The 22,760-nt window shown below is 35.2% G+C and overlaps 1 protein-coding gene across 6 annotated transcripts in view; it reads right to left on the reverse strand.

Moving 5' to 3' along the window:
* The window catches only part of cher (filamin A protein cher), a 627,873-nt gene that overhangs the window by 39,837 nt on the left and 565,276 nt on the right, over positions 1-22,760 (reverse strand). For all 6 annotated transcript variants that reach the window (XM_081762014.1, XM_081762015.1, XM_081762017.1 and 3 more), the window contains 4 exons: positions 22,545-22,748; positions 18,239-18,520; positions 15,734-15,898; positions 11,757-11,996 (listed from right to left, as the gene is read on the reverse strand). In XM_081762014.1, the coding sequence (XP_081618140.1) occupies positions 11,757-11,996; positions 15,734-15,898; positions 18,239-18,520; positions 22,545-22,748 (891 nt within the window). The remainder of the gene's footprint in view (positions 1-11,756; positions 11,997-15,733; positions 15,899-18,238; positions 18,521-22,544; positions 22,749-22,760) is intronic.

The following is a 22,760-nucleotide window of genomic DNA, read 5'->3' on the forward strand; positions in this document are numbered from 1 at the left end:
GGAGATGTAGATCTTGAGGACGAGTTGCCGGTGGTGGTGCTTTGGTGTTGAACACACGTACTTGAGCAAAGTCACTCTGTTTACTCGTGCACCACTATCAGACGTGGTTTTCCGACCAACAGTGCGCTTGACCCTCCGGAGCCGGAGCAGTAGGTCTGAAGGCCGTACACGTGTGTCTGTGCTGGTGCGTTTGACCCTCCAACATTGCAGACATAATGTGGTCTCTCGAACAGAGAATTGAAATTCTCTACGGTGCTACGAATCGTTCGTACAGTGCAATACGGTTGTTCAATGAACAAAACGCACAACCCGATTAGCGTTTCTTCTGTACGCCATTTATTACTCAAATTCTTTACAACACTCGGTTTGGCCAACACCCCAAAGCCTCGAAATCCTAGTGTTGCTACGGAAGAGACACAGATACAAGCAGACACAAGTGTTAGCGGAGCTGACTGTGCATCCTCAACAGTCCATAACAACGATGGCTCAAACGTGTGGTGTGTTACGCACAATGACACACAGAATCTTAAAAAAACTTCCGTCCATATAAACTACGTATGGTCCAAGATTTAAGTGAACATAATCCCGATATGCATGTCGAGTTTTGTAAGCAGATGTATGAGGCGACCATTGTGCTAACAAATTTGTGTTTCGGCGATAAGAATACGTTTTACTTGAATGGCAAGGTCAACAGCCATAACTGCCGACACTAGTGTGACACAAATCCTCTTGTATTTCGTGAAGGCAACAAGCAACACCCACAGTCGCTCAATGTCTGGGCGCGTATCTTCGGTAATCACATAATCGGGCCCCTCTTTACCGATGGAATATTAACAGGTGAGAAGTACCTGGCAATGTTGCAAGACTTGATTGTACCATTGATTGTGGAGGCAGTGGAGGAGAATCCGCAATAATTTGAAGAGATTCCGCCTGTGTTGTCTTGCCCATTTTCGCAGTCTTGTACGTGACTATCTAGACAGTGTATTTCTGCGACGATGAATTGGTCGTCACGGCACCACTGAATAGCCAGTACGTTTGTCAGATCTTGCTCCACCCCACTTTTTTCTCTGGGGCTATTTGAAGACTATGGTGTTCCGCACACAGCCCGACAGCATTGCGTAGTTGTGCCAATGCATAGTTGATACCTGTCATTCCATACTGGTAGTGACTTTTATCCGTGTTCGAGAGCAGTTCGTCCAATGTTTACATTACTGCCAGGAGGTGTGCAGTGCACAGTTCGAGCATCTCCTGCATTAATGTGGTATGTCCCAAACGGTACCATGTTTCTCTCTGCTTACAGCCTTGCAATGTTTCTTCGACCGTACTTTACGGATGGCGGCTATGTTGGATAGGGACAGGCTAGCAACATGTAGTTTCCAAAACTGGTCTCTACACGTGATTTCCTTTCAAACGAGGTACACGATGAGGGTTGCTATTTAACATTTTCTAGTTACCCCCCGTAATCTCCTTAGGTCCCCCTCTTGGGGGATTCTCCTTATCAGCATAATGTTGTATTTTATGTCTCTTGAAGGTTACAAAAAGTTTCATATTTCTATCTGCCTTGATTTCTTCAGGAGACGGGCCTTAGTGTTATGCGTAAAACGTACTTCGACCGTACTTGACGGATGGCTGCCATGGTGGATAGGGAAACGCTAGCGACATGTAGTTTTCAAAACCGGTCTCTACACGTGATTACCTTTCAAACGAGGTACCACATGATGTGAGTTGCTTTTAAAATTTTCTAGTAACACCCTTGAGCCCACCTCATGAGAGGTTCTCCTCATCAGATAATGTTGTCTTTATGTCCCTTGAAGTTTACAAAAGGCTTCATGTTAATATTTGCCTTGGTTTCTTCAGGAGACGGGCCTTAGTGTTATTCGTGGAACGCACTGTATATCTGTATATGTATATATCTTTATATATATATATATATATATATATATATATATATATATATATATATATATATATATATATATATGACGTGCAGACTTCACTAGACTATTAAACAGCAATGAAGCGAATTATGCTCTTACTACATTGTATCAGATTATTAGCACTATAGTTGATGAAAGTTTCTCATGAAATATTTCATGTTAATAAGAAGTACCCTTGCTGGTTTACAACATGCACCACTTTTGGAATCTAGTTTCTAATAAAAGGAATACAGTGAAAATATGTATATCCATTAATTGTAACATGAGATTTGAAAATTCTTTTTTAATGATTGATACTGATATCGCAAATGGATTTGAGAAATATTTTGAGTCAGTTTACTTAATAGGTTTAATGGGGACGTCCGCATTTACTGCCGTGTGAGTATTCACGGTAACAATGTTGGAGCAGATGTGGTGATTAATGATTATGATTGTCAGCATGTATTCGTGGATGAAATTAGTTATACAAAATTTGAAAGTTTATTAAAATCTGAATGAGCAAGTAGTAAAATGAAATGAAATCTGAGTTTTACGTCCCACGGTTATGCCAGTTAGGCTAAAGAAGACGGTGATGATGAGAGATGAATGAAACGATGGAATGAAGAAAATGGGAGGAAACGGGAGAACCCCGAGAGTGTTTGTCCACCACAAAGTTCACTTGGCGGGGGTTGGGATCGAACTCGGGACCCCAAGCACCAGAGGTGAATGCTCTACCAGTGAGCTACCGTGACAAGTAATCTCGATGGGATGTTCAGAATTATTTATGAAGCTTCTGTGCACAATATTCAATTTAGTTACTAGACATAAATCTTTCCCATCTTAATGGAAATTAACATAGGTTTAGCACAGTATTTAAAATCACAGACCAACAGCAGTACTCTGCACACCTGTAAGAGTGAGTGACCAAAATTTATGTTACAATATTGTCAATCATGTTGAATGTCACATGGATAAAAATCAGCAGGGACTTTTTCACTCAAGTCTGCATGACGTGTCATATGAATTATGTACAGAACGTATATTGTACGTTATATGCTCACTCATATGTTCATAGCGTCTACTTTGACTTTTCTAAATCTTTTAATTCAGTTAATCATGACATTTTAATATCTACTAGGTAACACTGAATTTTCTGCTCAATGCTTAATTTATACTTAAGAAATCGTAAAAATCGTATAATGCATAAACAGTTTAAACCATATTGCTTTGCTATATCAGGTGTACTCCAAGGTTCTATTTAGGTTCTTTATTATTCATATATTGTATGTTAATAACTTACTTTTAAAATTACAATATTCTGATTGTTTAATACTGGCAATATACACTAACCAGCCAAATCATTATAAACATTAGTTACTTTTTGAAGGAAGTCGTTGGACTGACGCAGAAGTCGCGAGACACAGTAGTCACGAGACACTCTCGCCAGATAGTGACAGGGATCTCACTCTATTAGTCAGCTTGGTGCTCCTGCGTAAAATGGGTAAGCCTGGCCATGTCAGAGTTTCACATGGGTCAGACTCTGATGGTCAAATGGCAGGGAACGAGAATCTCGGAAATGCCGCAGTTTGTCGGGCATTCGCGACCTGCTGTGGTTAGTGTCTTCCAAAGATACGAAAAGAATGACGAAACTAGCACCAAATCACAAGCGCGGCAGCCATATCTCACTAACTATGCCGGACGTCGTAAACTGTCGAGATTGGTACAAAAGGATAGGGTGCAAACTCGGCCACAATTAACAGCAAACCTTAACAATACCAAAGGCGCGAGTGTGTGTGTGAACACAAGAGTTCACCATACACTGTAAAATATGGGCCACCGCAGTCGACATCCCACACGTGTACTAGTATAAATCATACGGCATCATCAATTACAACTGGAAAGAGCATGTGCCAACCGTCACTGGACCGCCAAGCAATGGCACAACATTACAAGTCTGGTGAATCACGATACTGTCTTCATCACATCGATGGTCGAATCAGAATCCGAGGACTTCCAGGGGAAGTGCTGCTCGATACGTGAACAGCAGGATGACAATGACTTGACCGATTACTGTCCTCAGAAGCACTTAAGCGAATTAGATGAAATTAGGCAGAATTGTTTCCAAATTCTAGTTGATCATGAAGAAAGGTTTTTAAAAAGTTCAACACGAAGAGGGATTGAAATAAGGAAGAGGGTTCTAACCCGACAAACATAACTTTTGAACCGCTGGACTAAAAAGCATGAAATCTAGAATTAAGGATTCTTGATATACTCGTACACAATCGAATATGTTATTTACTTGTACGAATTCAACGCAACGGACATAGAAGAAGGGGAAAAGATATTTTCAGCATCTTTTTAAGTCACATTTTCACGTAAAAAAGTACTTCGTAGATAGGAAGGTTTATGTATCATGACACTTCATCAGTTGTAAATTAATGACAGTTATTTGAGTTTAAAAATTCAAGCTTTCTAAACTGTATCATTCACGAGAAAACTATTTGCTGAACGACTTTTCGTGTGGTAGACCATTACTTGGAGCAAAAGTTGTACCCAAAGAGAGAGGAAGGAGATTTTGCTACTATTACGCATTTCTTTCTTTCGGTTAATGCTCTGTATAACAAATAAGATATTATTCGCCTTTCAAAAGGTACCCATCGAACTGGACGTAGTAGACGGAAGTAAAAAAGGCGATAGTGTTAAGTTTAATCGCCAATCCTCCTCGCCGGATCTGGCACCAACACAGTTAACGAGATACAGCCAAAATTCTGACTAAGTATTAAATTTTATTTTCCATGTAGCTCAAATATTCTCCAAAGACATATCAATTAATAGATCACGTCGCATTCGCAGAATCACATGCTTAAGAGTGAATTCTGATGCGTAATTTCCGAGAAAATTGACAAAAAAAAAACTAACTTTTGTTTCGCTAAAAAATATATCTTTCGTTGCCAATAATAATTGATAGTTCTGCTGGAACAGATTGTTTATAGCTATATTTATATACTGTATATACGAAAAATACTCTGATAAGGATCAGATCATCTCGTGTTCTAATAGTGATACAAACACTAGCAGTGACACATTAGCTTTAACAATTACGAGAATACTGCTTCAATATCACACAAGATTTGATTATATTAATTCGATTTTCACTTATGTTCATATACCTATCCCAAAATTAGAAACTATGGATAAAAATTTAAAGAGTGATTAAAATTTCGTAATGTAGTTGGTTGAAATTCCAAAAACGTCGCCATTTTGATTAGTTCAAAAGTACTTAGTTTAAAACACCATATACAAATATTAAAAATATGACAACATAAATACATAAACAGTGTATCCAAAGCAATAAATTATTAAAACCATCTGTAGAATAACTCAATTTAAAATAAATATATGCAATATATAAACTTGAAGTTACATTAACAAGGCAGAATAGCGTATCACCTGAGAAGAAGCATCTCAGGGAGAAAGCTGTAACTCAGCGGACTGTTACACACGCAATACTGAGGTTTTCTTTCTTCTGATAACCGATCAAAAAAAAAAAAAAAAAAAAAAAAAAAAAAAAATCTGTGCGTAAAAGTAAGATATTAGATGTTTTATAGTATATTTTCCTCCAATGCTGTATTCTAATTTGAGTTGTATTGTAGAAATGTGATCTTATTTTGACTCTGATTTTCACGAGGTAAGTTTATGGTGGAGGAGGTCTTTAAGAATCAAGTGCATTTTCCGACAATTACAAAATGGAGCTCAGTACTTCTAACTCTTTGGTACGTTTAAAAGAGAAGGAACATAACGTATTCATGAAATCATCGCACAATAAATAATGGATATACAACAACATTATTAGCGTTTAACAAAGAAAGAAAATCCAAAGATGAAACATATGACAATCATAAGTTTTTATTTGTGCCGAGAAAAATGATACGAGTTTTCGAGAAATAGATAAAACAAGTCTAATTTTACTAAGCGGAAAAAATATATGCTTTATGGTAATTACGCTACTTGTAAAGTTGAAACTGATCCAGAAATACACACTACTGAAGCATTTCACTGTGACACGAACGAGGTCTTCACGGGCTGGAATGTTTAGCCCGGGGCCGGCCCGGCCTGTGAATTTATAATGTGAGACCCAATCCAAGTCCGAAATATGTCTTACCATTTAGACATGAGCCCGGCGCCGAGCTCGTGTGATAATCAAATGAGCCTGAAATAAGCCCGAATTACAGAAACGTAATCATTAACGCAAAATTGTATTTTTATTTACAGCAATTACAAGTTTAATTTTGCAGTTGTGCTTTAAAAGTTCTCAGAAAAAAAAAGGTCCAACAAATATTGTTGCACGGTCTATTTACAAAGTTATGCCCGAGAAATATAATTATATATTTAAAAATTTACAGCCCAAGCCTGGCCGGGGCCAGAAGTGATATATGCTTTGTATACTGGGGTCCGACCCGCAGACCTCTAGAACAACACGACAGTATAGTGTATTGTTAATGAGATAGCACAAAATTATAATCACTTTTTAAACTTTAATCTTGGTTTAACTGTGATATCGTCCAAAGAGAGGACATATACCAATCAATAGATGACATCAAGGTCAACAAAATGGCATCCCTGAAATTGAAGTCTCATGCGTATTTTTCAAGGAAATTGAGAGAAACTAATTCTTATGGGGTTAAAAAATATATCGTTCGTTGCCACTTTTGTTAAGTTGCTAATAGTTCTTATTCTGCTGGAACATTTTTTTTTTTAAAAATTATTCATTTATGAAATATATAAGAAAAATAAGAACAGTTTAATAACAGACTTTATTTAAGTTGTTCTAACAGAGACGCACATATTCCTTGTAATGAAAAGATTTTTTTTTTTTTACGACATTGAGAACATTCAGAGAAATGCTGACCATGGCTCGGTGCAACATACTAAAAGCGGATTAAAAAAAGCGTGTTGTGAAAGACACTTGTATGTGTAATTCACTGTGTGTGTGTAATTCACTTGACAATGTGAATTACCTTGAAGGATGAACAACGCGCTTTTTCTTTAACTGTTATTTTTTTAAAATAGCCTCAAGCCCGAAAATTTTACTTTCAGATTCCGGATTAGAAGTAAAATACAACTTGATTATATATTTTAATGAACTACCAATGGTTTATTCAATCTTTTTTTTTTTTTTTTTTTCTTTCTTGGTTATATTAAACACAAAATACAACGTAATCCTTTCTCTACCGGCTCAAAAGCAACATCGTACAGTCCGCAGCAAAAAACCTGCAACATGAGCATGTAAGTTTAATGTGAAACGACGAAGTCTTTTGCTCCAAAATAAGTGTGCAGTTGAGAACGCCGACGTTTCTACTCTCGTAATTCGCGCCCCTTAGCTTTATGTTGATTCCTTGTGCTGTTAGGCGTAGTTTCACAATAAACTTACGTGCTCATGTTGCAGGTATTTTGCTGCGGACTGTACCTACCTGAGGTATTTTATTACCCCACGTTAAAATAATATATTTCTTGCAGGACACCTGCCTAACTTTGGAGGAACGGATGTCATATTTATGTAGCCATTTCTACTTCTAAAAAAATCTGAATCTCATTCTTGATGACTAGAATTTATAGGGCTACTTTCAGAGTTACTTCGTCCGGTAAATTTATTTCAATATCGGTGTAGTTACTATTAGCATCACTTCCATCACTCCTAGTAAAATTTTTACCGTCACCACCCTCACTGTCTTCTAAATCACGCAAACTTTTCAAGGCTGTAGGCCTGGTCGAGACTAATTTGATCATTTTTCTGAAAACTTCGCAACATTGACTTTCTAAAACAATGACTGCAGAAGAATGTCGAATTGGTAGTTGTTGCAGATTACGAGACATCCAGTGAGTGCACTAATTGTTCTATGTTTCAGGGACACTTAGTGAATGAATATACAGTTACGTTTATATAAGAAGGAAATAAATAAATAAGATTAAATGCGAAGGGAATAATGATATCACGTAGGTACTACTTGATACCGCATTGTACACGTATGTATTTGAGGTGTTTTTCGACTCCAATCAAAAATTTATATAATAACTCAAAAAAATTTATATCCATTAATAAATTTTTACGCGATAATATGCAGGAAGACCCAAAAATGCACTTAATGAGGATGACTTCCCTGCACCAATTAACAATGAATTTATATAAAAATTAGAGCTAATGGGGTCAAAGTAGACCTCAGATAGGGGAGGTCTAATTATGTATAAGTAGATAACACATGATGAACATTATACATCACTCTATTCTTTTCTACTTCAGGAGTGCGTTCTCAATTCTTTTGCCGAAGTGTATTCTCGGTTATCTTCCACCGTAATTCCTGAAAATAAGTTCTTGTTCTTTATATATTTAGCAAGTATCAATACTAGTGCTGCCGTGAGTTATTGAAGCGAGCAATTCTCCCTCTCACTAATTTCAACCTTATAAGAGTAAGTTCATCAAAACACAAACAATATTCTGTAAAAATATGTGTTTTAATTAAATATTCAGGAAAATATGTTATACAAAATGGGGGAGAACGTGCTATCTCCTTATTGACCCATTTCAACTGAAAGCAATGGACACTATTGGAAATTCTCAGGAAGAAAATATTCGACGAAATTTTATTTTTTACGAAAGTTATCAAGATATTCTTATCTAAATCTTTGGGTGGAAAACGGGGAGGAGGGAAGTTACGTCAGCTCTCATGGATTTCAACTGCAAGAGTAAGGATTATGTGAAAACCTCAATAAACACACATATCATATTGTTAAAAATCGAATATTATTTACGAAAGTTATCATAAAACATTTTTTTTTTTAATCTGGGGAGGGGGAGTTGAGACTTTCACTCATTCGTTCTCAATTGAATTTAAATTCAAGTATTGGAAATGATTGTGAAATTACAATTGTACAACTACAATAATAATAATAATAATAATAATAATAATAATAATAATAATAATAATAATAATAATAATAATAATAATAATAATAATAATAATAATAATAATAATAATAATCGGGGGAGGGGAAATATACTACTTTATTCTTTACGGATTTCAGTTCCATACAGAGGATTAGGAAGCCTTAAAGAAAATGCATGACATATTACATCAAAAGCTAACAGTTTTAACGGAAATTATCATGAATTTTTATTTTAATTTGGTCTCTTTGTGTCTAGGGGGAGGGAGGTAATCCATCCCTCATGATGAGACTGAATTCACTGTTCATTTTTAACTAATTTTAATAGAAGCACTTTGGATTATGGAAAAGTCAAATGTACATTGTATCGTATCAAAATCCAAATAATTTTAGAAAATGTACTGTAAAATTCTAAAAGAAATCGGAGGGGAAAGGTAAATCCACTACTTTATTCTCTCTTAATTTTAACTCCCTGTAGAGGGTGTGATTGGGAATCCTCGGAGAAAATGTACGATATGAATTACGTTAAAATCGAACATTATAAAAATATCTTTTATATGTGAAAATTATTGTGTGAAATAGCTTTTAAATTGTTGAGGAGACCCTTTTGTTCTTAGTAGATTTTAACCCCAAGATATTGGGATATTCACAATGCCACAAAGAAAATAAACTCCAAGTTTTATCATAATCGAATATTATTACGTTATTTATACTGGAATATTATTTTGCACGTTCATGTGCAAACTTACTACATGGGATGGATTTTACTCGCTAGCCCCAAACAAAAGTGTAAATTTTGCATATTGAAGGAAGGCATAAATCGAGTAAATTTTACGAAATGGACGGACATACATACAAATGTCAATCGAGTCGAATAGTAGGTAGAAGTGTCGCTAATGTTCGCTTCAAGAAGATGAGAAAAGGAATATTTTAGTGGTTTACAATCTTCGTATGCACAGTAAAGACCTCATATAATCGGTGAAGACAGTATTTCCCATGAATATATTTCGTCAACAACAGGACAAATATACAGAACATTACGAAAAGTACTGAAATGAAGTGCCTCTGTAGCACATACCTATAGGTAAAATAAAAAAAAAAAAAAAAAATACATATTATATCCTTGTATCACGTCTATTATTAGTTTCTTGTTATATAGAGGAAAAGTTTACATGATTCATTGTTGGTAATTAACGCGTTATTTTACAACTAATATAATACGGCACCAACAATACACATATTACATGAACATGGATATACACTTATGCTAGAATAGAGAGACCAACATTATAAGCAAGTACCATGAGAATTATATTAGAAGCTTTATATCAGGGCCGACTATTTGTTTATTATAATGTGAGAAAACTTAATTGAATTTACTAAATTTTATTATTATTGTTACAACTATGTTGAATTTTATTTTAAAATTTCAAATGAATGGTCTGCAGCAAGAACTCTTGACGGTAATTGGCGTCGTACCAAGAATTATTTTCCTGGAGGGTTTAAGTACAGGGTCCAGCAAATAAACTTAACAGCTTTTAAAATAACGTGTTGGTCATGCAGAACAAGGTTGAGTAAGTAAAGAAATAAAAGTTTTATTTGTCAGGTAGCAGTGGCCGGCACAACACCACTTTTGTGGTTGAGAGACATTTTTCAAAATGTTTCAGAAATCCCTATCCATCATGCCTTCTACCGTCACATCAACATTCATCTAATCTGCGCGTTTTCATCGGAATTTCATTTCATTGTAGATGAGAAACTTTACGGAGACAGAACCACCTATGATAACAGCGCCTAGCAAACAGCATATGGTTCACATTGCAATAAAATTGAACTTCAGCACTCTGCTTTGCAGAATTCTAGCGAATTGGCATGGAGCACACTACTAGACTGGATTTGAATGTTACTTTAAGATTTGAATTTCCAGCTGACAATCTAGTAGCTATGAAAATGTTAATATCGACATGTAAAGAAGGCAAAACCTTTGTGTACGTTTCTGATACTCGTGTCAGACGACGTCTTAAGGTATCATCTTGCGACAAACTAAGAAAAATTTTATCCTGTGTGGTGGCGTAAATATATAATATTACAGCTGCTGGGTAGTAGAAAGTTATCGCTATCTTCATAGCAAGTTCTTGTAATGTGAAAGCTTATTCGATGTGATTGGAGAGAATTTATTTCAAGACCAAAGTTGTCCTGTAACACTGAATTCAGAATGATAAACCGTCATGTGTATATTTGTGAGCTTTGGATTGTGCCAACGTGACTGTCATCCAGGGACAAGTCTTTTCAAAGCGAGGCACCAAGTCATTTGGCTATAGGAATCCATGAACTACTTTCGCAACATATTTGCATATAAGTTTATTTCACTTTAAGAAAACATCAAACTGCTGTCAAGATTTCTTGATTAGATGACCAACTACTTCTTTCTGGGGAAACAGACAATGCCTATGAAAATGTGTTCCCAATAATAGTGGGAACCTCATAGATGTAATATTCAAAAGTTAAAACTGCTCGTCAGAAATTTGCATGGAACTGCCAATAATGTGTATATATATATAACTTGTATTATTAAACTCGCTTTGCTACACAAAGTTCTTTCCTTTATAATTAAAACTATCAAATTTAATTGTCGGACCCTCTATTGTGCTTCAAAGGTTCAAGAATTATAACTCAATATTGATAATATTACTATTCTTGAGTAATTTGAAAGGGATACTAAAATCAGTGTTTCTTCCTACGTACAGACTTTAGCATATATAGCACTACTAATTTCAACTACAAAAATAACATTGAAATAATTTACTCGCAAGTAAAGGAACAGAAACAAGCACCACAGAAATTACAGTTCCTTGCATAAATGAGGTAAATTTCATTTCATTATACAACTAACGTACGTACCTGGTTCACTGACAACGTAGCTAACATAACAGGACCCATCTTTGCGATCCTTGAAGTCTATTTCTGCTTTGCTGGGACCTTCGACTGAAATTGCTAGAGAACCAGCTCCAGCCTCTCGGGTCCATACATTAAATTCACAAGGCTGTCCTTGTTCACCTCTTTCCAGACCTGGACCACCTGCATGAACTCTGTGTGCACCTCCATCTCGAAGAGGACCTACAGTAAACTGGAACGGCGACCCTGAAATTTTACATATACAGTTTTATTATGTAGAGGACTACAACTTTTCTTCTTTACAAAGTGGATTTAAAAAACTAACTTAGCATTAACATATAGCACACACTATTAACGTTACATCCAAGTATTCTTAATCAAGCTCTAATACACATAATAGTTCTCATTAGAACTAATCCACAATAGATACTTTACTTCAGATAATTCCCTTCTTATTATAGCAACTTCCATTTTATTACTATATTTTAGTGACAATTAATACTGAAAAGAAGAAAATGAGCAGTAACTTCTTTATAATACTTTTATATATATATATATATATATATATATATATATATATTGTTAAACTACTTATTTATAGTACTTGCTAAAAATGAAAATATGATACTTATATTCCCATAACATGAAACTGTCTCAATGAATGTTCTATATTACTAAGGTGAATAGTAAAAAATGTTGAATACTTTGTATACTACACAATAGTCTCTAACGTAAGCGACTTTTCATTAAAATAGTATGTGTAACTTTAAATCCATAAATATAAAATTGCGTTTCCTGTGCTCTGTGACTGAAATGTTGGGAAACTGCTCCTGCTCTTTTATATATAAGTATCTTATTAATTTTACTATTTTCTCATAAATGCCCTCTTTTGGCTTTTTACTTTAGTAAGTTTAAATTCATTTAACAAGCAGATTTACCTCCGAAGTAAACTGAATAATCAACAGATGAATACATTAATTATTTTTTTTAAAAAAAACAACTTGCGAACTAAATATGTACCGTTATACTTTTAAAAACTTGTTAGAACTTCTAATAAATGCTGTTATGTTATTGATATAATTCAGAAAAGTTACAAGAGAAAAATCTATTTTATAAGCAGTAAAAATACCTATTACATACTGAATGACAGGGGGTTTAGATTGTACCTTCATTCTATTGTTTGAGTGACGTTGAAAACTTGACAGCTCTCATTTACATACACTGCGATTTGTAGTCATGATTCGTTACACGTAGTGTTATTACTGTAAAAATTCATTGCAAATATGGTGAGAATTTTGGAGAAACAGTTCACAAAATTACGTGCTGACTAGAATTGTCTACCAACTACGTGCGATCTGACACAGAAAGACGTTGCCCTGGGTGCCCTGCGTCTAAGCTCAACAATTCCTAAGTTAAAGGAGATTCGACATGTCAATGCGGAAAATGAGCCATAATTATATAAAAAAAAAAAAAAAAAAAAAAATGTACTCCAAAATTGCATTAAAAGCGCAAATAGTCTGTCACCAGAAGAATAGTGAAGAAATTAGATATTACGTATGATCTCAATGTGTATACTTTCAAAAAAAAAAAAAAAAAAAAAAAAATTTAAATTGACTCTTCTCAATAAGAAATTATTATAGTTGAAACAATTTCTTTCTCGCGTTTATTGTGACATCCTAAAGAAATATCAACTAATATAGTAATAGCTATACTTATATTTTAAATTGTTTTCATTTTTCAGAAATTCTAACGTCTATAATAAAAAGAATATTAGTTTTAGCTGTTTAGAGTGACCTGTTCAACTAGCTAGTTAGTTTAGTAGGTTAGTTTAACAAACTAACTTGTTTCTAAAAGAAAATATCTCCTGCTATTTTCAAATAAATAATTTTAACGAAGATGCGATAAGGACATAAAATGATCGATTCTTCTGATTCTTCCAAGTACACACATATAATGCTTCAAAATGAATCTTCAAGTGTTTCCATCATCAAATAAATCGTAACCACAACATTAAAAATAATAGAAAAAACACAGTATCAAAGAATTGGATAATCTTGGTTGCTATATTTGGCTCGATTAACTGGTTGGTGACTTAAAATAATACAGCAGCTTGATGTTGCGTAGAAAAAAAATTACACATACCCATTTTTAGTTTTCTTTCTATGGTCTGAAAAACTTGCCCAATTCATTATGTTAGTATTATTACAGTCTATTGCATGATCCAGAATTTTTTTTTCTTAAAACACTCGCTGGAGTTCTTGTGATTAGCATTATACAGAGTATGTTTAAAGTTCAGTCGGATTTGAAAATGTCACTGCTGCCGGATGGAAAATCGATCAACTTGCAATACTTGTAAAATTGACGTGATAATTTTAAATTTTCGATGATTCAAAGGGTGAGGACGAGAGTTCTCAAAGAGTCCCAAATAGTTCATATATCAAAGGAAGAATTACAGAATTAGGAGAAATAGGGGGAGGGGGGGGGGGACAACAATCTTAATGTGCAAACAACTTCAAGCTGAACTATGTATAATAATGGTACAAGACTTAAATTGGAAAATTTACGACATCGCGGGATAACGCATAATCGGATGCAAGCTGATACCACAATGTTGGGTTTTTGTTTTCAGATTAGGCTAATTTTCATATTTGCAGGAGATTAATAGTATAGTATTTTTACTCTTGGTAAATTGGTTGTTCCCAACCTTAATAGCTAATACCATTTCCCTCTTTGGCCCGTACTCGGGTAACCATTGTTACGTTCAAAATTTCCTAAACTTTGCAACAATCCCTTCCGAGGATGGGCAATGTATAAGCCCATTACAGCACTGAACCGAAGCCTATCTCCCAGTTATACCTAATGGTGATGGTACTCCCAAATGTATGGAAGTCTACTAGCATCTCCAGTGTTGGTGCCGGAATGTTTTAAGTCAGCTCAATTACCTTGTTTGGTCCCAAGAGGTATCAAGCACGGCAAGACACCGAATTTTACGATATGACCAAAACCCGACAGATTCCAGCCCATGATCTGGAAACAAGAGGAGCTACAATTCCGGCCCTTTCTATCTCAGATTTGACCTGCACAACCGGAACTAATTAGTCGTGCGATCTATTTATTTGGGAGTATGACGAGCTTCTTTTCCTCCGGCAGGATGTCCCTTTGTATAAGCATGTCTAAATTCTATAAGAAAGAAAGCTGTTACCAGGATTTAATTACCCCCAATTTCAACTTCTATTCTACAATATTCCTCAAAGATGGGGCTGTGTGTGTGTTCCGAACGCTAATTAGAGATATTAATAGACATATTTGTAGAATTGGAAAACAAGACTATCCAAGTAAGTGTGAAACACATGAGCGGAACTGTCCCGAGGTTAATTTGTGGTGCGTCATTTACTTGTACGTTGAACATTAAAAAATACGACCATTTTTCTTCAGGGGAATACTGTCACTAAAAATGCGTACTTGAAATTGTTATAATCATGTCTAACTCCAGAATTAATTGAGACGAGGTACACATAATGCTGTTTACTGTAATTTCAAAGAGACGGGATGTCGTCTCCATTTCTCTGTATACTGGAAAACAAGTGTATACTGGAAAACATTTTAATGTGTATGATATAAAAGAGAAAATTTGTATGGTTATTCACCACATTGCAAATAAAGATTCTCAACTTGCGATTTTGGATTCTGGAAAGGGGGGAAAATGTTTGGATGTCAATGGAGCATAGTTGCAGGTCTGGCAATGAACAACTGTAAGTCGCCGGTAAAATTTGAAGTTTAAGGAACTTTCAAAAGGTATTTCATGTTGACGAGACCCTCCCTTCGGAATTTCACTTTCAAATTCGACTAGGTTTCATTACCTGTATTTATTAAAAATGTATATATACTACACACCTTAGCCATTTATTGGATTTTTCATTAAATAAATAAGACAAAAAGCACAGAGATAATTTAAATTTCAGAACTAGTTAGCTGTTACTTACCGGGTATGTGTATTTCTTTGTATTTTACGGATACAGTGTGAACTCCTAACTCTTTTGGCACAAAGTGGACAGCATAAAGTCCATCCTCTACTTCATTTATTTCTGCATCTTCCGTTACCCCTCCAGGAGATGTTACTGTAGCCGCTAGATCAAATGATGTAATTCCTAAAGAGAATGAAAAGAGCAATCATTATCATTGAAACAATATTATACAATCACGGATCATTATTTTATTTATTTATTTATATTTTGGTAAAACTGAATTGTATTTAAAAGTTATTTACTAATTCCATCCATAAATATAGGTTACCTTACAGTCTGTAACCAATACGAGATATGATGAACATCATATTACTTTATTGCTGAACGTACTTCACATGTTCGCCACTGTTCTAAACATACTTTCTCAAACATTTCAGTATGTTTTTTTTTTTTTTTCGAATTCTTTTCAACATGAGAAGATCCACAGCAGCAATTGCTTTGACTATCCTCTTCCATAGATGAAACAAGTTTAGAATTTTTACAGCTTACACCTCTGGTTACAAACTTTTCTATATTACAAAGTCCATATTGTTAAAGGTTTAAGTGTCGATGCAGTACAATTCGCAGTTTTCTTCCACCAGTACAGTTCGCAGTCTATAGGAAACAATGTCATCCAACCAGCAGCGTGCAACTTGTGCGTAAACAATATCATAAAGGTACCAGATAGTTTATAATCACTCTCCGTTAGTCAGAGTTGCGAAAATCCGAGTAAAAAAAGAAAAATAATGTAGGTTTTATTGGGTAAAATTGGGTTTTATTGAATTGTGTATGTACATGTAAAGCTGAATTGCTACTTAAAAGTACCACTTAAGGATTCATGTTCTACTGTAAACATTTGAAGTGAAACTGAAATTCTTTTGTCGCACAAGGGAATCCATGAAGATTTATACGCGTTTCGTGAAACACACTTTGCACAAGTTTATATTTCGATTTTTATAAAGGAGGAAGCAGACAACTTTGAAAAGTAACAAAGAAGTGGTTAATTCTATATAATATAAAATAGAAATACTTTTTCGTTTATATGTCTGTAATTATCCAAATATGTTGTGATTTTTTAAATATATATATATATATATATATATACAGGGCGGGCTTCAGGGGGGTGCAAAGATGCACGTGCACCCCCTTCCCCCTTCGTTGTAAATATACACTACCTAAAGTGAGAAGCTAGCAGTGATTTTGCAAAACCAATAGTTTCGGTCAATTTTCTGAAGGTTGAAGGACCGAGAGCAAATACTTAGCATTTCCAGGGCATTTCCTCATTCACACTACAGATGCCTAAAGGCATTTAAAAAACTCAAATTTAATTCAAATGTACTGGACAGTTATTTGGTGCACCCCCCTCAGAAAATCTTGGAGCCGGCCCTATATAAGCATATTCGGTTTGTAATTAACTGACACATGAAGAAAGACATTTTATTATTGGTTTGTATCAATACGCGAGCATGTACTACAAAAACAATAACGTAGTTACATTGCCTTTTGTCCCAGATTACTGTTAAACGCTGTTATAGTTAATTTCATAGAGCGCGAACAAAATCCGCAGGCACGATTCTCAGATGTTGCTTTTTTTTTTTTTCTTCCATGGTATTTTGTTCTGAATGTCTCCTTATGATAAATACATATTTAAAGCCAATTCTCAAACTAGGCATATTCTGAGAAACACGATTGAATAAACTAATAATGATCTCATTTAGGTTATCATTTCAATCCAAGTTTTGAAGTATATTTTTGGTAGTGAATACTATTTGGGTTTTATTCTGTTTTTATTTACGTGGGTTTTACAATAGTGGGAGGAAGCTGAGTAAAATTCCAACAACCCTGCTGTTAGTAGATACGGGTAATTTTGCAATCTATAGACACATCAGTAAGTTTAACACACACTAATCAGTAAATTACTTATATGATCAATGAACTGTTTTTCTGAGTAATTTACCTGCTGGATTTTGTTTGTGATTGGTGGAGAAACAACGGAAATTTATACCTTGAAAAAGATAATAAACCACGTAGGTAAGTAAATGGTCAGAAGGCTACTAAACAAGTTAAGATCGAGAGGACATTACACGATTAGGAAGAAATTTATATAATGTTTAATTGTATTCCTTTAGCTAAATGAACTTTAGTATCATACGAAATCATTTTACGATATTGTTACCCAATTTAAATACATTAGTTTACTCGAAAGTTGAAGAAGAAGAAGAAAAAAGCAGCAAAGTAGTCACCGACAATTAATGAACTGAAGGTGTAAGTTACGAAAATCATATTGAGCTACTAACAAATGACAAACAGTAATTCAGACAAAAGAAACTGAACCCTGGTCGAAATTTGGAACAAATTTTGTGTAAAATATATTCGAATTACGGAGAAATGCTACGATAAATTACAATTGGCTACTTTATAAATTTCTCCGAAGTATCCCTTTCTTATATGCGATCTGAATAGAACGTAATGGTAGTTTCTTACCTGGCATTTTAAATGTTAATTTACACTGGCTTCCCACTTCGGTTATAGGAACTGCTTCCCTCTGTCTCTGAATTTTTTCACGTTGTCTGTTGGAACCTTCACCACTAACTTTAACAGTAAATGGCGATCCTTCGACATGATGGTCAGCAAATTTCAAATTTACAATATAATAACCAGGTTCTGTTGGTTTATACGAAATATTCAACGTTCCATCTTCGTTATCTCTACATTGAATTTCAGCTTTGCTTGGTCCCTCTATGGAGAGAGACAAACCTCCGTATCCTGCAAAAAATAAAATAGGATATATACATTTTTACTTGTTACTATAGTATACACTGAAATGTACCTGATGTATTGTGATACGAATACAATTTCAGAATTAAAAAGTGGATAATGAAATCTAACGATGCACATATTAAAAGAAATATTTGGGAACTAATGTCTACGAGTAATTTTTGTTCACTAGTACAATAAGTTAATGGAATTTTTGGGCTTACATTTACAAGGATTATTGTTTCGCATATTCTTAAAACTGGTCTTATCAAGACTTTTAAAGGAAGAGAAAATTAAATCCAATTCATTATATTTGAAAATGTTGGAGAGGAAGGTAAATTTGCTACAATTAAGAAACAGAAATATCCACATTTTAATTTATTTTTCCTTACATGAAGATAAATGTATGCAAGTTTTCAGCTAAGAAGGGGGCAGTCACGGGTCCCTAATATTTTTCCTTACCTCTTTCTAATCTATAATACCTCAATACGGATAATTAATATAATATTAATGCACAAAACTTAAATTTAAATAGTCATGACAAGCATTTTATTTTAGTGTAATATGTATTACATTATGTTGCATTAAAAAATGCAAATAACATCGTTTTTGTACTATCTTTTTTTAATATTTTTGGTGAATTTCAATAAATTAAATCGTATTAGTTCTGCTATATGAATATTACTGAATATACATACATTCTTCAAACTATTTTTTAGACCCTCGCATAAAGCTGTAAGAAAACCACATGCCATTTTTAAACGCACGCATTTACTTAAGTGTTTTGGTGGCTTATTTCTCCAATCTCTATTGACTAGTAGTTTGGTGGGGACCGAGACTATATGTGCTGAAACCCTCATATAGCTACTTAAAGTGGGAACCAAGCCACTATTTGGAATTTTCTCTCTGGCTAATATCGCAAGTTATTTCTCATGTACAGGTAGGGTGGAAAGAAAACTCTCTATTAAAAAGTATTAATAAGGATTTAAACATCACAGCACTTGCACGAAATAAACTGTATTGTAGTCTCTACAGCGGTAGAATTGTATTGCTAATTTCTATTTTCATTTCAGAGCAAGAAGAGCAGCCCAGAATGTCTTTTTATATCTATTGATTAGGCACTGCACAACAGAAGGGGAACATTTTATTTCCAAGTAGCATATATTACCCGCTTCGTTGGGTTGATACCGAAAACTATGGCTTAGACATTAATATTGGTCATTTTCGATCATTATTATATATAGAGCTCCCCCTCCCCCTCTCCCTCTCCGTGCTGCGACACACGGCATCAGATTTGTCTCTGTTAATCTCAGCTACTTCTGAAACTATGGATTCGACACTAATAATAGTCATTTTCGATCATTCTTAAATGTTTATCCTCCTCCACTACGTTGTACCCTTTCCCTCCCCAACTATCAGGGCTGAACTTGGATTGAAACTGCATCAGAAGTGTCACTGTTTCTCTCATCGACCCCGAAAAGTATGGATTCAACACTAATACCGGTCATTTTTGATCATTTTTAAATTTCTCTCCCCTTCCCTACGTTACATCGTCAAAGTGAAGAGCCTAAAGTAATCCCTGCCCCTAAACACATGTATGTTGAAAATTTGATTGAGGTCGGTTGGGTGGTTCAAGAGTGATGAAGTCACGAAGGCAATCATTTTTATTTTATTTTTTTTTACATATATCTCCCCCCCCCCCTGGGTTGGCTCGTTAAAGTGAAACGATAAAAAACACCCAAGGCCCGACCCTCATATATGTTGAAAATTTGATAGAGATTGGTTGGGTGGTTCAAAAGTTATTATGTTTTATTAGTTTTTATTTATACGTCCCCCTCTCCTAGGATCTACAGTTAAAGTGAAGTTACAAAAATCTTTCCAGATCCGAACCTCATGTATCTTGAAAATTTGATTGAGATCTGTTGGATAGTTCAAGAGTTATTAAGTTACAAAAATAGTCACTTTCAGTCATATAAATTGACTCTTATATATCTCCCCTCCTTCTCCTCCCCTACGTTGCTTCGTCAAATTTAAATCATAAAAATTATCCCAGGCCTGAACCTCATCTATGTTGAAAAATTTGATCAAGATCGGTCGAGTGGTTCAGAAGTTATTAAGTTTTATTTATTTTGTATACCCCTCCCCCAGCCCCTCAGTTCTACCATCAAAGTGAATAGCCCAAAACCAGCCCAGCCTCGAACCTCATCCATGTTAAAAATTTGATCGAGATCGGTCGGGAGGTTCAGGAGATTTAGAGTCACAAACATAGTTATTTTCAATTTTATATATATAGATTAAATTTCTTGTTCTTCTGTAGGAGTACAGATGTTAATATTGATTTACGAGGGACATACTATAATGATTTACACTTTCTTTTCTCGTCCCAGGTGCAATGGACCACTGAGGTTGAGAAAGCAGTCACAGCAGTCACCTACGACTTTTATCTACCAATTGGGAGGGTCACTGGCAACTGGAACGACAGCAGTCCATGTGCAGCTCATTTCTTGAATCCCTGTGAGTGTTACTAACGGACAACATGAAAAGTAATTATAGAAGACAGCGCTGGACGTCGTGTTTCATCTGGAAAGAAGGCGTGGCCGCTGTCGAAATCCACACGCGACTTGTGGCAGTGTGTGAAAAACATGAACCAACGCGGAATACAATATACAATTGAGCAGAAAGTTGGAAAGTAGACACCATCCCGACGAAAAAAAAAAAAAAGAACTGTTTTGGAAAGAAAGTGACAATGACAATACCATCCATCATCGCCATGATAGAGAGGATCATTCAAGAGAACAATTGCATCACCTTATCTAAAATGCAGGCTTCCACAGGACTAACTAGAAACATCTGCAGCGCATCCTGTATAAGCATTGACAGTTGGGGAAAATCAGTGCAAGATAGGCTCCAAAACTCTTGTCTGCAGGGCAAAAACAATGTTGTGTGTTCGTTTGCAGAGAACTTTTGCCATGCCATGATCATGATTACGAAGATTTCATGTGACTCGTGATGAGACATGGCTCTATTATCATGAGCCGACGAAGCAGCAATTAATACAGTGGAAACATTATGACAGTACACCATCAAAAATATTTCGAACAACACCTTCAGCTTAGAAATGTATGGCAACACTGGAACACGAAATGCATTATCCTGATTGACTGGCTGGAACTTGGAGCCAAGATTAACAGTACAGAGCATGCTGAGACCCTCGGACGTTTATGTCGTACCATTCAGAGGAAGTGCCCAGGAAAATAGGCGAAAGTAGTGCTTCTACAACATGACAATGCACGTACTCACCAGTCGGGAAACCACTGCTGCCATTGATTAACTAAAGTTTACAGTGCTGTCACGCTCTCTTTACTATCGTGCTGTCACGCTCTCTTTACTATCTGGATTTGGCTCCCACCGATTACCACCTGTTCGAGGCAATGAAAACCTTTGCGTGATCGTCGGTTTGGAGATGCTTATGAACTTGAACAGGCTGTTCAAACATGGGTGTGTGAGACTTTTAATATAGGCAAGCGTAATGTTGGATACATACAGAATTGTAAGAAATCTACTGCAAACTCTAGAATAAAGGGAAAAACAGAGAGGAAAAGTAATATATTTAGATGGCCCCGTATATTAATATATAGCCTGCTCAGATGAAGAGTGGAGAAAATATATAAATAAATATTGCTCCTGTTTGCAATTGAATCAATATATAATTAACTAAAACGTGACTCACTTTTATTGGCCACAACAATCTGTAATAGAAGCCTTCCTCAACTCCCGGTTTCCTTCTACCATCTTCACTTCACCACATATTCAAACATTCTTCTAAATTACTAATTTGTCGTGCACATACGTCTTGGAGACATGACATTATTTCCGCAACAGAAAACAAGGAGTTTTAACAAATACTAATGCATAAAAGGAATCCATCTAGCAAGTACAATACATGCTAGTTTGTCTTTAGCAAAGGAAGACTGTTTACAAAATGAAAATCTAATCGTAAGGTCTGAATTACAATTTCAGATTTTATATTTACCTGCGTTTCTGGTATCAACAGTGAATGTGTTGTCTGTGTGTGTCTTTCCTTCTTGCAGAGCACTCCCTGTCACTTTCACCTTTTTGGCATCACCAACTTCTCTTTCTCCTACCGTGATTTTAAATGGAGAATTGGCAATATGCTTTCCCATACGTTTCACAGAAACCACATGTTCACCTACTTCGCGAGGAGTGAACGAGATTCCTATAGACAGAA

The sequence above is a fragment of the Thermobia domestica genome, chromosome 6 (assembly GCF_964235325.1).
Source record: "Thermobia domestica chromosome 6, izTheDome1.hap1.1, whole genome shotgun sequence".
In the NCBI taxonomy this organism is placed as follows: domain Eukaryota; kingdom Metazoa; phylum Arthropoda; class Insecta; order Zygentoma; family Lepismatidae; genus Thermobia; species Thermobia domestica.